Below are 16,020 nucleotides of genomic sequence, written 5' to 3' on the forward strand. Positions count from 1 at the left end.
TAAAACATGGAAAAGAAAATAAGATGATACCTTTTTTATTGGACATAACTTACTACATTTCTTGATTAGCTTTCGAAGGTTGCCCTTCTTCCTCAGATCGGAAATGACACTCCTCTACTTTAGATGCTGGGGAAATGCGCTCTTTTGAGGAGCTACGGGAGTCACATGGACTGCCCCACCCCCAGACTTCTTTTCCTATTTACAAGTAAAACACTACATCTCCAGTCAGGGGTGGCTGAGGTTTGATCTGGATGAAACTGAGCACTTGGAAAATTTATGGGCCGCACTGGGGATGCTTAGGGGAACCATTACTCACATACCGTTTTATCCAAGGGAGTGATTTCTTTAAGCTTTCTTATATGCAGGCATGGAAAAAGATTTGGGGTGTGAACTGAGTGAGACTGAATAGAAGGCGGTATGCTTGGAGGTGAAAAAAGCTTCTATTTGTGTCTTGATTAAAGAAAATGCATTTAAAGTATTGAGTAGATGGTATTATACACCAGACAGGATAAAAGCTATGTTTCCTGGGTCCTCAGATCTATGTTGTAGGTGTGGTGCTGACACAGGTACCTTTTTCCATATCTAGTGGACATGTGGGGAGCTTCAGGGGTTTTGGCAGGGAGTCATGTAAAGCTTATGCTCTTCCATTGATACATAGTTTCCTTGTGATCCTTAATGGTGTCTGCTTGCATGGAGCAACCGCAGAGGCCTGAAATGGAATTGCTGCCTCAAAAGACTATGCCCAGCAGTGGCAAAGAGTGTCATAGCTGCGCACTGGAAGCAAGGCAAAGGACCAACACTAGCTAGTTGGTGCCTGAAGATAAAACTTTTGGGGGACTTGGAGAAATTAACTGATCATAGACTGGGATGCTATAACTCCACCGCTGAAGAATGGTTGCATCAGAATCTGTTAGTGAGGGACACTTAAGAGGGTTGGGGGGGGTGAGGAGTGGGCTCAGGGTTAGTGGAGTTTTGGAGGGGACACATTGAAGTCTCCCTCAGGTGGTGTCGAGTACTCTGAAGGAACCACGGAGTACTCCAAATTATGTATAGAAGGCAAAGGGGGGGGGGGGTAGGGTTGGGAAGGGTTTATTGGTATAATGTTTTTGTTATTGGACGATACTAGCATGTTTACCATTTGATTGTTGAAGTATACCTTTTGAAGTTTGTAATGTTTTCTTTTTATAAACCTTCAATAAAAACTTAATGTTAAAAAAGTCATTTAATTAAAAAAATCTTTTTTTAAATACCATCAATTAAGGGCTATTAGGTCATCATTAAGTAAAGATTATTGTAATTCTTTATATTGCACTGGTAAAAAGTATAAAAGAATACTTTTTAGCAGTGCGATACACAAGGCGCTTGTCAAGGCTTCATGTGACTTTTATTAATTGACCAGTAAATGCTCCATCAATCAATATATTATAGAACATCCATTGATTGATCCCTGAAGAAGGCTGATACAGCCGAAACACGGACCGTGTTGGGTCCCAATAAAGGCTTTTCTGGAGCATCTTACCCTTGAGTGTGGTGACTGATCTCTTGACATTGGGCCCTCTCCACCCCCTTTTTTCTGTTGTGTTCGATTGCTGTGGAGAGTGTGAACCCCACTCTGTAATTCTTTATATTGCACATTATCTTTGAAGTTGCAACAAAAGCTTCAATTCTTACAAAATACTGGAGCTAGGCTTATTTTCCGTAAGGGCAAATTTGAAAGAGCTACTCCTTTCTTGACTTCCTCACATTGGTTGCCAATTAATTTGCATATTTATTTAAAATCTGATTTGATTTTTTAATCTTTTCATGAAATAATTCTGAAGGTATTGTAAGGATTCTAAATATTCCTAATAATATATTTGTTGTACCAGACTCAAACTGAAATATAGTTTTCTTTCTTTAAAAGAAGTTCGACAAAGGAGATAGACTGAATTATCCTTCCCTTTTCAAGGGGACAGGGTTTGGAAGTCTGCCAAGCTAGACTAGAGAATTATCATTTTATCTACTTTTTCAGAAAGCACTTAAAATATTTGTTTCCTATTTCAATATCTAATTGATTGTGTCCAATAGTTTTAGACAGTTATATTTGTATTATGATTCCCATTACTGTTCAAGTCTAAATTTGTATTCATTTAGAATTTTTATTTTAATGAAATAAGTGGAATATAAGACTGCAAATGGAATGGAACAAGGGGAGGGGAAGGATATAACTTTAATGAATCTTCCCTGGCTACCTGGGAGGTGGTTGGGGGGGGGGGGGGAGGAAGGTGGGCCCTATTAGGTACTTATACTGAGGATCTGAAAACAGACTTGAGACCTTCTGACTTTGGTTCATACTCAAGAGAATCAGGGAATTGTTCAGATGGGAAAGAAGAAGGTGGTATGTGTGGGGCAATTATAACAGAGCATGGAGAGGCGAAAAATTTTGTGGATTTAAGAGCTAAAATGTCCAGTGAAATCATTATCCCTGCTCCCAGGGAATAGATAATATTTTCTCACCTACCCAAAGTTCCAAGAAGTGACATTCTAAACAAAATACTTGGGAAACAGTAGATAAACCTCTGAAGAAATTGATATCCCTGCTCCTAGGGACAGAAATAAATTTCTGGAAGGACTGAAATCTTCCCATCTGTGTCCAACATTACAAAGAGCAACTTAAATAAATACTCCAGAGAAATTGGTATCCCTGTTCCCTTGGAAAGGGATAGGGAAAGGGAATGGGACTTCATTGTGGTTTTTGCAGCTACATTCAAAGCAGTTTATATATTATGTACAGGTACTTATTTGTACCTGGGGCAATGGAGGGTTAAGTGACTTGCCCAGAGTCACAAGGAGCTACAGTGGGAATCGAACCCAGTTAAAGCAACAAAACCTCAGAATGACCAAAAAACCTAAGCTGAGCTAGATGCTTCAAGAGAGATATTTTACAATCAGTGTGCACAGTAAACAGTAGCTGTACTCTAGTGAAATTAATATTTCTTAGGAAACAATTAGAAACCTTCTTAGCTGTGACAACTATAAACACTTAGCTATTGCCGAAGCACTGAATGCTCTTTGAGAGTCACTGTAAACTAGTGGGTGGTAAAATGGCAGCCGTCCTGCAACTTCTCTACAAGCAACGCAGTAGTACACAAGCACTAAATATGCACTAGTTTGGGTAAAAAATAACTGCTTTCTTTCACAGGACTTCCCCAAATGCGCAACCTGAGAGCCAAGATGAGCACTCCCTCATTGCTCTCTGGCAACTTCCAGATCAGGAAGGTCAACTCATGCTGACCACCTAGGTTGCCACCTTGAAGTGCATCCACACTTTACCTCAGGCGCTTCAGCTGCAATCAGAATATATGTTGGTGCTGTGGCCTAAATGGGAATGAGCACTCCAGTGCCTGCCCAAGCTCCCTCAGTGACGGCTGCACACAGCCAAGGACCCTCTAATTGCCATCCAGTAGCATTGGCTAGAGGAATCTTTATATTACTCCTACTGTAAAATGTACAAACTTCTAAATAGTAGATGCTGTGAGACACTCTTTAGTTTCAGGTTTCCAATGTATGCTGAGGGGGTGGGGTGGGTGGAGGGATCTGAGACTTCTGAGATATTCTGTTCACGCCACAATTAGTTCTTCAATGTAATTCAGCACCCCTTGTAAAACTGAGACTCAGTCCTCTGAACAGATCAGGAACTCTTAGCCTGTCCAGAAGCTGCACAGTCTGCCTATCTCCATCTGCTGGAGACAAATACTTAAGAGCTGTGGCTACATGATGTCTTTAAAGGGAAGACCTCAAATTAAAAGGTCATAAGAACAGCCATACTGGGTCAGACAAATGGTTCATCTAGTCCAGTATCTTGCTTCCAACAGTGGTCAATCCAGGCCACAAGTACCTGGCAGAAACCCAACAATTAGTAGCAACATTCTATGCTACCAATCCCAGGGCAAGCAGTGGCTTCTCCCTTGTCCACCTCAATAACAGACTATGGAATTTTCCTCCAGGAACTTGTCCAAATCTTTTTAAAACCCAGATAAGCTAAGTGCTGTTACCACATCCTACCTTTGGCAACGAGTTCCAGAGCTTAACTATTCTTTGAGTGAAAAAATATTTTCTCCTATTTCTTCGAAGAGAATTTCCATGTAATTCCATTGAGTGGCCCCTGGTTGTTGTAATTTTTGGAAGAGTGAAAAATTGATTCACTTTTACCTGTTCTACACCATTCAGGATTTTGTAGACCTCAATCATATCCCCCCCTCATCCATCTGTTTTCCAAGCTGAAGCACCCTAATTTCTTTAGTCTTTCGTCATATGAAAAGAGTTCCATCCCCTTTATCGTTCTGGTTGCTCTTCTTTGAACCTTTTCTAATTTCGTCATATATTTTTTGAGATACGGCAATCAGAACTGAACACAACACTCAAGAAGAGCTTGCACCATGGAGTGATACAGAGGCAGTATAATATTTTTGGTTTTATTTACCATTCCTTGTTAACTTGTCTCTATCTGCTGGTCGTGCACTATCCCACAAGTTCTGGATTGGCTGGTAAGAACGTCAAGGAACAAATTTTTCACTTGCATCTATTTGAGACCCGACCCGACCCAACCCAATGATGTCCATTTGAAGAACTGAGAATATATATGTCATGAAAGTCAATCTGACAAAGGTTTGGTTCTTTATTACACTCTTCAGTAGCATCCTAGTTGGTACTCAGTCTTACATTTGTATATTTTGCAACCTTTACAGAGCTAGATTATACCTACTGATTTTTACCTAAATATAGCTTTGTTCATTCAACAAGAATAATACTATACAAAGTGATCTCTACATTCAAATAAACTGGTGGACTAATGCTGAATTAACAATACATTCTTCAATAAGAAGTGCTAATGCTATTGCCAAGTCGATGGATTGGTGGCAGATCTGCATGTTGCTATGAGTCAGGTCTGTTTTTGATGTTCCATTCATTTCCGCTCCTAAGGCTGCCAGTTGCATTTCAATTTCTTATATTTGATATTCTGTTTTAAATTTTTGAAAAGGCATCAATGCAGTTAAAATGCTACAAAGATAAAAACAGAGCTTTCAAGGAAGGAGGAGATATGTCATTACTCAACAGCAAATCTTGCTCATTAAACTCAAGAACTTGTTCTAGAAAGCAGGCCAAAGCAGAGACAAAAAAAGAACTGATGGAAAAAAATTATTAAGTTTCAAGATTACGAGAGTACTATCTAGATGGTTTACAATAGTTAATAATAGTAAAATGCAGAAAAGAATTACAATTTTGATAGGAAAGATACAGAAAGGGAAATGAAAAGAAAGGAGAAAGAGAGAATAGAGAGAGAGAGAGAGCTCAATTAAGAGTTAAGTTGATGACAGTGAACCACCAAGATGGCAGCAGAAAGTTTATTGAGAAACAGTAACCAGACGCAGCCATGTTTCGGCAGATGCCAGCATCAGGGGTGCAATTTCAATTTGGAACAAAAGCAAGCTTAATGACATTGTGAATATGTAACCAGACTTCAGGCTTAAATGTGAATATCACCAGAACAAGCAGCAATTATGTAATCTGCCAGTACTAAGATTAGTCTACTGTTATCATTTTTCTTCTATTTTGACAACCAACATGCTCTAGAAAAGCAGTGAACTTTGGCTCATGGCTAAGAACTACCACTGTCATGGCTGAGCTAGATGCATGGTTAAATGAGGGAAGAAGATCCAATATATGCTAAATATGATCCTGTTCCTTCAGTAGAGCAGGAAGATACTGTAAATCTTTTCAGGTTGCTCTGAAAAGTTAAAAGGCAACGTTATGCTCTTACCTGATAACTTTCTTTCCTTTAGTCGCAGCAGACGAATCCAGATACTTGTGGTATTGTGACCATCAACAACCAGCAGGAGAAGATAGTACTGAACTCTGTCTCATAGGAATGTATTACTCCTGGACCTTCAGTATATCGATTAGCAAAGCATAAAGGCCAAAGACATGGCCAAAAATCCTTCCTTTCAGAAGAACACGAAGAACATCCAAACGAACCTGTAACTGGAATACCATAACTGAAACAGACAAGTGAAAATCTGTAGCGCTGAAAACACTGACAAAAAGGTGGGGCTCTGGATTCATCTGCTGTGACTAAAGGAAAGAAAGTTATCAGGTAAGAATGTAACTTTACCTTCTTTTGTGTCAGCAGCTGAAAATCCAGATTCACTGCACAATGGTCACCTTGGAAGCCACCACATGATTCAGGTCCGCAGGAAGAACAAAAATGATCTGAGTGACGGAAATCATTAGTGGCCTGGAGATATGAAGAGGAGCCCAACGAAATCCAGCGAGTGGAGAGTTAGAAATTCTGCTGAATAATCTGCCCTCGGAAAAGACGGGAGAAAAAGTGGCTGGTTGACATGAAAGGACGAGATCACTTTAGGCAAAAAGGATGGAACTGTTCAAAGCATCATCCTAGATTCCATGAACTGAAGATATGGATCCCAACACAATAATGCCTGTAACTCAGAAATCCAGAAGGCTGAGGACACTGCTACCAGAAACACCATCTTCAGCATGAGATCATTCAAGGTAGCCTTCTTCAGTGGCTCAAAGGGAGCCCGCTGCAATCCCTTGAGTACCAGATTAAGGTTCCATAGAGGCACGTAGCCCTCACCAGCAGGTGCAGATGTATCGCCCCTTCAAGAAGCGCAGCACATCTAGGTGTGAAGCCAATGAGGAATTCAGGAGCTGGCCTCAATAAGAAAGAGCCGCCACATGCACCCTGAGTGTATTATAGGCTAGGCCCTTTTCTAGGCCGTCCTAAGGAAATGCCAAAATGTGCAGCAAGGTTGCCTTAAAGGGAAGAATTGCTCTGTCCAAGCACCACCCTTTGAATACCCACCAGACTCAAGTATTTGACGCAGAGGTGGATCACTTCTTTGCCTGTAACAAGTTGCGATGATGCCCTCCGAATAACATTTCCTCCACTTGAATAGGGCCCTGGTGGAGCAGGCCACCCCCCAAGGGAAGCTGGAATGGCTAGTCTATGAGAATCTGCACCAGGTCTGCATACCTTGGATGCCTGGGCCAATCCAGTGAGATCAGAACAACTGGCCCCAGATGACGCTATACTTGATGAAGAACCCTGCCCATCAATGGCTGAAGGAAGACATCCAAAAATCAGACTGGTCACTGCTGGAGAAGGGCATCGATCCCTTCAGAGTTGACCTCCCTCCTCCTGCTAAAGAAAACGGGGAACCTTGGCATTGCGCCAAGATGCCATAAGGTCCATCTCCGGCTTGCCCCACTTTTGAGTTATCCTGAGGAATGCAGCTGCTGACAACTCCCACTGCACCGGACCCAACAAGGTCCAACTGAGATAGTCCACCTATGCATTGAGTGTTCCAGCAATGTGCGCCACCGACAATAGTTACAAGTGCTGCTACACCCAGAGAAGATGACAAACCTTCATTGCCAAGGCCTGACTGCGAGTCCCTCCCTCCCTGTTGACACAAGCTACAGCTGCTGTGTTGTCCGAGAGAACCCACACCATCTTGCCCCAGAGGATCACTTGAAAAGCTCTTAGGGTTGGCTGAATTGTGCGTAATTCTAGGCGGTTGATGGGCCACCGCGTCTTGTCTGTTGACCAGATCCCTTGTGCATTGTGGTGGAGGCAGTGAGCCCCCCCAGCTGGAGAGACTGGCATCTGTCACCATCACCACCCATGAAGATGAAGCTAGGGGCACACCCCAACGGAGATGCGGCAGATCCAGCCACCAAGTCATATTGCGTTTCACTGCTGGCTTCCACACTATGCTTATCTGATAATCCTGGGAAATTTGAGCCCATCGATTCAAAAGGGACTGAGAGGGCGCATGTGTGCCCATGCCCAAGAAACCATCTCTAAGGTCGCTGCCATATGAACCCAAGACTTGGGACATAATCCTACATTCTGGGACTCAGTTGCAGCAGTAACCATCTGGATCTGGGCTTGAAGCTTCACGATCCTCTGCTCTGGCAAGAATACTCACCCCTGAGCAGTGTCGAACCACATTCAGAGATATTCCAGAGAATGCGACAGATGAAGATGGCTCATGGTTAGGCTGATCATCCAACTAAGGGAGCACAACAGACCCTGTCCGTGGCCTGACAGCTTTCCCACTCCAAGGCAACTCGAATGAACCAATCGCCCAGGTACGGATGGACCTGATCTCCCTGCTTTCTGAGGAATGCTGCTACCAACACCATGACCTTGGAAAGAGTCCTCAGAGCAGTCGCTGGCTTAAATGGCATTCCTGAAATTGAAAGTGATGACACAGAATGCAAAGCGGAGGAAGCACTGATGAGGAAGCCAAATCAGGATGCGCAGATAGGCTTCTTTCAGATCCAGTGCCGTGAGAAACTCTCCTAGCTGAACTGCCGCCAGCATGGACTTCAACACTGCATGTAGAATTGGCAGATCCAGGGAAAATGATGGACTCTTTTGAGGTCCAATACCAGGTGACACACCCCTCCTTTTTTGGGAACTATGAAATGGAGTATCGACCCTGACCGATCTCCTGCCTCGGTACTGGCACTAATGCTCCAACTCCTACAAGGAGATGAGCGTGGACTGACCATCTCCCATTTTGCCACAGTGTTGCACGGGGACTCCAAGAAAAAAATCTTTGGTGGGAAAGCAACACTCTAATTTGTAACCTTCTCTGATAATCTTTAAGACCCACTGGTCTGAAGTAATGCAGGCCCATTCCTCATAAAAGAGCAACAAATGACCTTCTACTGGCTCTGCAGAAGAGTGGGCTGGCACCCCATTATTTTGCCGACCAGGTAGCAGCATTTCCTTTGGAGCTGAAGCAGAGGGCCTTTTGTCCGCCCAAAAACTGGCGTTACCTGAACCTCGACTTCGGAAAGGAAAACAACAAAATAGAGCACTTCCCTGAACAATACATGAGGACATCCTTCAAGCAGGAATGCGACTAGGTCGTCTGGAAGGCTGACTTCATCCTATCCTCTGGCAACCTTTGTGTCTGATTCCTTCACCAACTTTTCTAAATCCTCCCCAAGGGAGAGCACCCCTAAAGGGCAACCGAGTAAGTCGCAACTTGGAGGCAGCATCCGCCGCCCAATGATGCAGCCAAAGCAGCCGGTAGGAAGTCACCGCCTAAGCCACTTGTTTGGCTGAAGTTTGTACCAAATCATATAAGGAGTTCACTAAATACGCAAGTCCCGTCTCAATGTTGGAGAACTCGAGGGATGAGCAAGGCTCGGAAGCTACCAGAACATCAGTCGACTGCTAGACTCAGCTGAAGAAAGTCCTAATGGCATACGAGCTGCAAATGGCCACTTGCAGCAACAGATCCGAGATCTCAAAGGATGTCTTCAGCGAAGAGTATCTTCTGGTTTTGCACATCCTTCAACATGATTCCCCTTTCCATAGAAAGAGTGGTTTTCTTTGTCATGGCCGCCACCAAGGCATCCACCTTGAGCAAATTGAATTTATCCAGCTCACCTTGAACCAGGAGGTACAATCTGGACATAGCCCTGGAGACCCAGAGGCTCCTTTCTGGGGTAGCCCACTGCACCAAAAAAGTTCTTGGATTGCTGCACTGACTGGGAATGCCCTAGGTGGCCACCTAGTGCTCACCATCTTAAGATTATCCACTCTGGTAGCTGATATTCAGACCCTAAGCCTTGGAAATAAATGAGGGGAGCTCCTCCTTGTGAAAAATTTGGACCGCCGTGGGATCAACAACCTCGTCTGCTAACAACTTGACTTCCTCGATGTCCTCATACAAGCGGTCTGACAGTGCAGCCACGGACGCCCCTGCCTCTGACAAAGGAGGGGATGAAGGGATCAAAGACTGACTTCTGTGAGGTCTGCCACACACCTCCGTCTTGGACCCTGCATATTCAGGGATAGCCTGAACCAACTGGCCGGACCCTACGGGGTCCCTGGAGTTGGCACAAGAAGGGTACTGATACCAGATGAGCTCGCTTTAATAGATATGCCTAGTGTAGTAAAAGGTTCCAAAACTGTCCCCTTCACTGCACCCATGCTCACTTTCTGCCCCAGTCCAGACATCCACTGAATGGGGGAATCCAACAGGATGTTGGACCTGTACCACTAACCCCAGGGCAGCTGATGCCAGCTGGTGTAAAATGAGCATGGATTCAGCAACCATTAGAGACGCACCAGAGGTGAAGGGAGAGTGCTGGTGAAGATGGCATACAGGAAAAACTCAGGCCCTCAGTGATATCGGACCTCTCCGGAGACACTGCATAAACGTATCCCCCCCTCCCCAAACACCCAAACAGCGGCCCAACGCTGCTTGCCGCTTTTCACAGCAGGAGTAGCAGTTCCCTGCATCAGACGCCATAAGAAACAAAGGAAACCAGCAGCAATCAAAAAGGCAGGAAACACTCACCCAGCTAAGAGGCATTAAAGGAAATCCCTGTCTCAGTTACCGGCAGGATAGAGTCAGGCAGCACAAATGCAATACTTTCTGTCCCCCAGAGCCTTCAATCAAACTGCTCCTCTGTGTTTTGTTTTTCTAAATAAAGAAAGCTCTCAGAGCCCCCTTTTTTTCTTCCCTCTCTGAGAGAAGGATGCATCCAGCAAAAGGCTGAACTGGGACACAGGGTGGGAGAGGGACCTGGCACCACCAGGTTTACCCCCTAAAGTCAGAATGACAAAGCTGGGCACCTCAAAGCTCTACAGAACCAGGCAACCCAGAACTGGAGCGAACACAAAGATGAAACCAGAAGCTTGTGAAGAACCGTCTACCGACTGCTGGAGATAGACATATACTGAAGGTCCAGGAGCAATACCGTCCTATAAGATACTGCCCTCTATCCCACAAGTATCTGGATTCATTTGCTGCTAACAGAAAGGAAGCGTTATATATTGGTGGGAAATGAAGCCATGTTAGCATAGTACATGATGGCAAAAATAAACAAATTTGTCTAGTCAGTCCATCCACTAGTTCTCCATCCCCCATATCTTTTTACCTCCCACAAGGTGCCCACAATCTGCTGAAGTACTGAACTCTAACCACCTCTTTTGGTCACCTTCTATGATTCCTTTAAGACCAACACTAAAGCCAACGCCCATGCTCCCTTCAATGGCATTACCAAGTTTTATAATCATCTACCTAGCTACCAAAACTAATGATGCCACTCTCCAGAACACCTAAGTCTCTCCATGGAGTATGGGTTTTAACCATGGTCACTTGATGCAGGTTACCTTGATGTGTTCTTGAAACCTGATGCAGGCATACTACAAGGAAAAGCAGCTAGCCACTCAATAAGCAACAGGGGTGCAATTATGAATCTGATGTCAATTAAATCAATAAATACATACCCACAACATAAATTAAAATCTGCAGCATCTCTTCTATTAATGTATTGCATTGTTTTGTCAAATCCTGAACAATTAAAGGAAAACAAAAAATTAGAACAAAATGCAAAGACATAAATCTGCACCCAAAGGTTTCCTTCCAAGGGGGAAAAGCAGGGAACATAGTATTTCAGCACTGTGCCTCAGGTAATATATTATTCAACCACATTTCCAGATAAAACACAGTTACTTACCCTGAAGCAGGTATTCTCCAAGAAAAACAGGATAATAATCCTTATATATGCAGTGAACTCATCCAATGGAGCCTACAAGGGAAGTATCCTCCAACACCTTCCAGAACTTCTGAGAAAGCCTCATCACGCATGTGTAGCTACTCCTACCAGTTGCTGTTGCATAGGACTACATCAGTCAACTGCTAACTTTTAGAATATAACTCCTTGGGGAGGAGGGCAGGTTGTGAGGATTCTTATCCTGATATCCTCGGATAACACCTACTATAGGTAAGTAACTGTCTTCTCCGAGGACAAGCAGAAAAAGTGAATCCTCACATAGGGGACTTCCCTATCTATAGACTGCATTCAACAGAAAAATGTGGAAATAAAATCCAGTGGTACTACAACCAGCAAACACTCCAAATAGTTTTAGATGGCAACAAGCATTATGTATTTAAATTTTTAAACAAAATTTTGGGAGTGGGGGAGGTGGCCTAAAACTGAAACAAAGAGGCCCAGGGTGGTTAGAATTGGATTATAAACACCATACAAATTCTAGAGGACTGCCTGGCCAAATCTACTCTCATATTAAGAGTCCTGCTCCAGGCAGTAGAGAGGAGTGAATGTATGAAATGAAGTCAAAGTTGCAGCTCTGTAAATCTCTTCTATGGCGGCCAACCTCAAGTGGGCAAGGAATTGCTGGGAATAAGAAGTTATTTTCCAGCAACTTGAGGGCTACTGAGTGATACTGCAGAAACCAGATATTAAGATCTGTAACAATTGATGTTAAGAGTTGTATATGTGCTTACCGAAATTAAGCTACTAACTCTTGTGAGCACTTGGATAAAAAGAAATAAATATTTTAAGTAACTGTATTTTACAACTTCAGGAATTTAACCAGTGAGTGCTCCCTGGACTTCAGTTAATGGATAATTCTGAAAACAAGCAGATTGCACACACTTGAATGGGCCACTAGACTTGCATTACTGACACAAGTGCATCTAGGTCAGGAACTATTCCTTTGATATGCAAACATAATTCTCAATTGTTGAAAACAGGAATGAGCTTGAAGAACAAGTAAATGTTTTTTAACTGCTTAACCAATTTTTTAGTGTGGACATTATATTTTGTGACAAATGTTAACACCCCTTCTTTGGTGGTATGAGGAACAGTAACTTGAATGACATTTATGTATGCACTGCTGAAGTGTGGAATTGAGAGACAAGCGACAACAAAAATAGGGGTCATCATTCGGCATGTGGTACTTGTTCTGTGTGTACGGTGATGATTGATGCTACTCAGTTTTTGGATATACACATGAGCAGGGTGTATCCTCTGCATACTAAAACCACCTGTTCCTCCATGAATGCGATATATTTAATTAAATGCCCGTTTAATCTCTATTACATAGGTGAAACTTCTATACCATTAAAAACGTGAGTGATAGAACATAGACATTGTATTCAAGCTAAGAAGTTGAATGAACCTTTGGCCATGCATTTTTTGGATAAACAACATGTTTTTTTCTGATATTCGTTGTATTGTGTTGGAGCAGTTGAGAATTACAGAGTGAAGAGGGGATGTGAGACGAAGGCTTCGACAACATAAACAAAGATGAATTTTTATGTTATGAACTGTGATATCTCAGGATTTGAATATTGCAATGAGTGGAAAGAGTTTTGCAAAAACGGAAGTATCTGAAGTCAGAACGTTTCGCGTTACAACGTAGCATGACGACATTGAAATTGAAGGTGTCTTACTGGTGTCATTCACCATTTTGATAGTGCCACAAACAGAAAGTTTCTTTGTGGAAGCTGCAAATTTGTTTATCATCTTGGATGAAGGAATTGTGAATAATGTTTCTCCCTAAAGCAGCCTGAAGTGGTGAAACAGGGAACCCCTGTCGGGATTAATAAAAACTACATTGGAATGAATTACTCCAAGAACGATGATAGAATGTATCTTCCAAGATAAGTACTTGGCATATGTTTGTGGCCAACATTTTTTGCATGCATTCTAAGCTCAATTCTGTATCTTTAAAAAGATTTTTTTTGTCATTTTGGAGAGTTTTGAAATAAGAGTGGGATTTATTTTATAACTAATGATTATGAAGAGTCTCCTACATTTATGAAGGTTTTGCCTTACTAGTAGGGTGTCTATTTTACATACTGAAGTCTTTTTTTCTCCACTTCTTTTTGTTATTAAATTGTATGACATTCTTGGAGATATAGAATTATATTTTCTAATTTGTGATTTCAATTATCCCAATATTGACTGCATAAATGCTACACCAGGGCATACAAGGGAGGTAAAATTCTTAGATATAATGAATGACTGCTTCTTGGAACAACTGGTACAAGAACCAAGAAGAGGGGTAACTATTTTAGATCTAGTCCTTAGTGGAATGCAAGGCATGGTATAAGGTAACGCTGTTGGATTCGCTGGGAAACAGTCATCATAACTTGATCAAATTTGAGCTGATACCTGGAGTGAAGTCACTAAAGAAATCTACTATAGCAGCATTTAATTTTTGAAAGGGTGGCTATGACAAAATGAGGAAAATGGTTAAAAAGAAGCTAAAAGGGTTGGCCGCAAAGGTTAGAACTTTAAATCAGTCATGGACGTTGTTTAAAAATACCATCTTGGAAGCAAAGACCAGATGTATTTCATGTATTAACAAAGGTGGAAAGAAGAGCAAACAGCAGCCAATGTGATAAAAAAGGTGAAGTGAAAGAGGCTATTAGAGCCAAAAGAGCATCCTTCGAAGAATGGAAAAAGGATCCAAATGAAGAAAATAAGAAGCAATATAAGCACTGTCAATCTAGATGCAAAGCATGGACTATGAAGTCTAAAAGAGAATATGAAGAAAAATATGCCACTGAGACAAAAATTCATAGTAATATCTTATTCAGATACATTAGAAACAGAAAGCATTATTTATTTATTTATAACATTTATATCCCACAATATTCCCGCTCATGGGCAGGCTCAGTGTGGCGTACAGTAGTTAATAAGCAAACCATAACACAATAGCACAAAGTACAGTGGACAGGGTCGCAGGACAGAGAAAGAGATGACAGATGATGGGAGAGGAAGAGAGGGTGGGTGATTGGGTATCACAGATTAAGCTGTGGGCTAAAAGGCTGCGGCTCCTGCAGGACTCGTGGCAAATGCTCTGCCAAAAAGGAAGGTCTTGAGACGCTTCTTAAAGGTCGGGTGATCTGAAGTGATTTTGATCTCACGAGGCAGCCCGTTCCACAGTTGAGTGCTGAGATAAGGAAAAGAGGAGCCATAGATGGCCTTATATTTAAGGCCACGGGAAGCAGGGTAATGGAGAGTGAGGTACGAGTGGGCCGATCTGCGGGAGTTCCTGGGCGGTAGGTTAACAAGAGGGTCCATGTAGGAAGGGGCATCTCCATAGATAATTTTGTGCACCAATGCACAGGTCTTGAACGCGATGCGGTCCTTCACAGGAAGCCAGTGCAGCTGTTCACGCAATGGTCTCGAGCTTTCAAATCTGGATTTCCCATAGACGAGCCGGGCAGCTGTATTCTGGGCCGTTTGCAATTTTTTAGGAGCATACCTGCACATCCTCCGTAGATACTATTGCAGTAGTCAAGACAGCTAATCACCAGAGACTGGACTAGATTGCAGAAAACACCCCGAGGGAAGTAAGGCTTAATACGCTTAAGCCTCCAGAGAGAGTAGAACATTTGCTGGACTGTAGAGTTCACATGCAGAAAGCATTAAAGGAATCTGTGGGACTGTTAGATCATGAAGAGTAAAAGGGGCACTAAGGGAGGACAAGGCCACAGCAGAGAGACTGAATGAATTCTTTGCTTTGGTCTATAGGGAAGAAGATGTAGGAGATCAACCTGTTCCAGAAATGGTTTTCAAGGGTGACAATGTGGAGGAACTAGAGAAATCTCTGTGAACCTGGAAGATGTATTGAGCCAAGCAGACAACTTAAAGAGTGAAAAATCTCCTGGACTGGTATATACCCCAGTGTACTAAAAGTACTGAACATATGGAATGAGGGGGCATACGAAAAAGTTAAGAGTGAATAGGCTTAGGAGTAACCTAAGGAAGTATTATTTCACAGAAAGGGTGGTGGAGGCGTGGAATAGCCTCCTGGTGGAGGTGGTGTAGTCGAGGACTGTTCCAGAATTAAAAAAAGCATGGGATAAGCATGTGGGATCGCTTAAGAACAGGAAGAATTAGGGGTTACAGAGGATGGGCAGACTGGATGGGTCATATGGCCTTTATCTGCCGTCATGTTTCTACAGTGGGGGAAATAAGTATTTGATCCCTTGCTGATTTTGTAAGTTTGCCCACTGACAAAGACATGAGCAGCCCATAATTGAAGGGTAGGTTATTGGTAACAGTGAGAGATAGCACATCACAAATTAAATCCGGAAAAACACATTGTGGAAAGTATATGAATTTATTTGCATTCTGCAGAGGGAAATAAGTATTTAATCCCTCTGG

The 16,020-nt window shown here is 42.7% G+C and overlaps 1 protein-coding gene across 1 annotated transcript in view; it reads right to left on the reverse strand.

Moving 5' to 3' along the window:
- Positions 1-16,020, reverse strand: part of UBR1 (ubiquitin protein ligase E3 component n-recognin 1) — a 718,041-nt gene that overhangs the window by 343,769 nt on the left and 358,252 nt on the right. The window contains exon 20 of the mRNA XM_030215524.1: positions 11,324-11,387. Within this exon, the coding sequence (XP_030071384.1) occupies positions 11,324-11,387 (64 nt within the window). The remainder of the gene's footprint in view (positions 1-11,323; positions 11,388-16,020) is intronic.

Source organism: Microcaecilia unicolor, chromosome 9 (genome assembly GCF_901765095.1).
Source record: "Microcaecilia unicolor chromosome 9, aMicUni1.1, whole genome shotgun sequence".
Classification (NCBI taxonomy): Eukaryota; Metazoa; Chordata; class Amphibia; order Gymnophiona; family Siphonopidae; genus Microcaecilia; species Microcaecilia unicolor.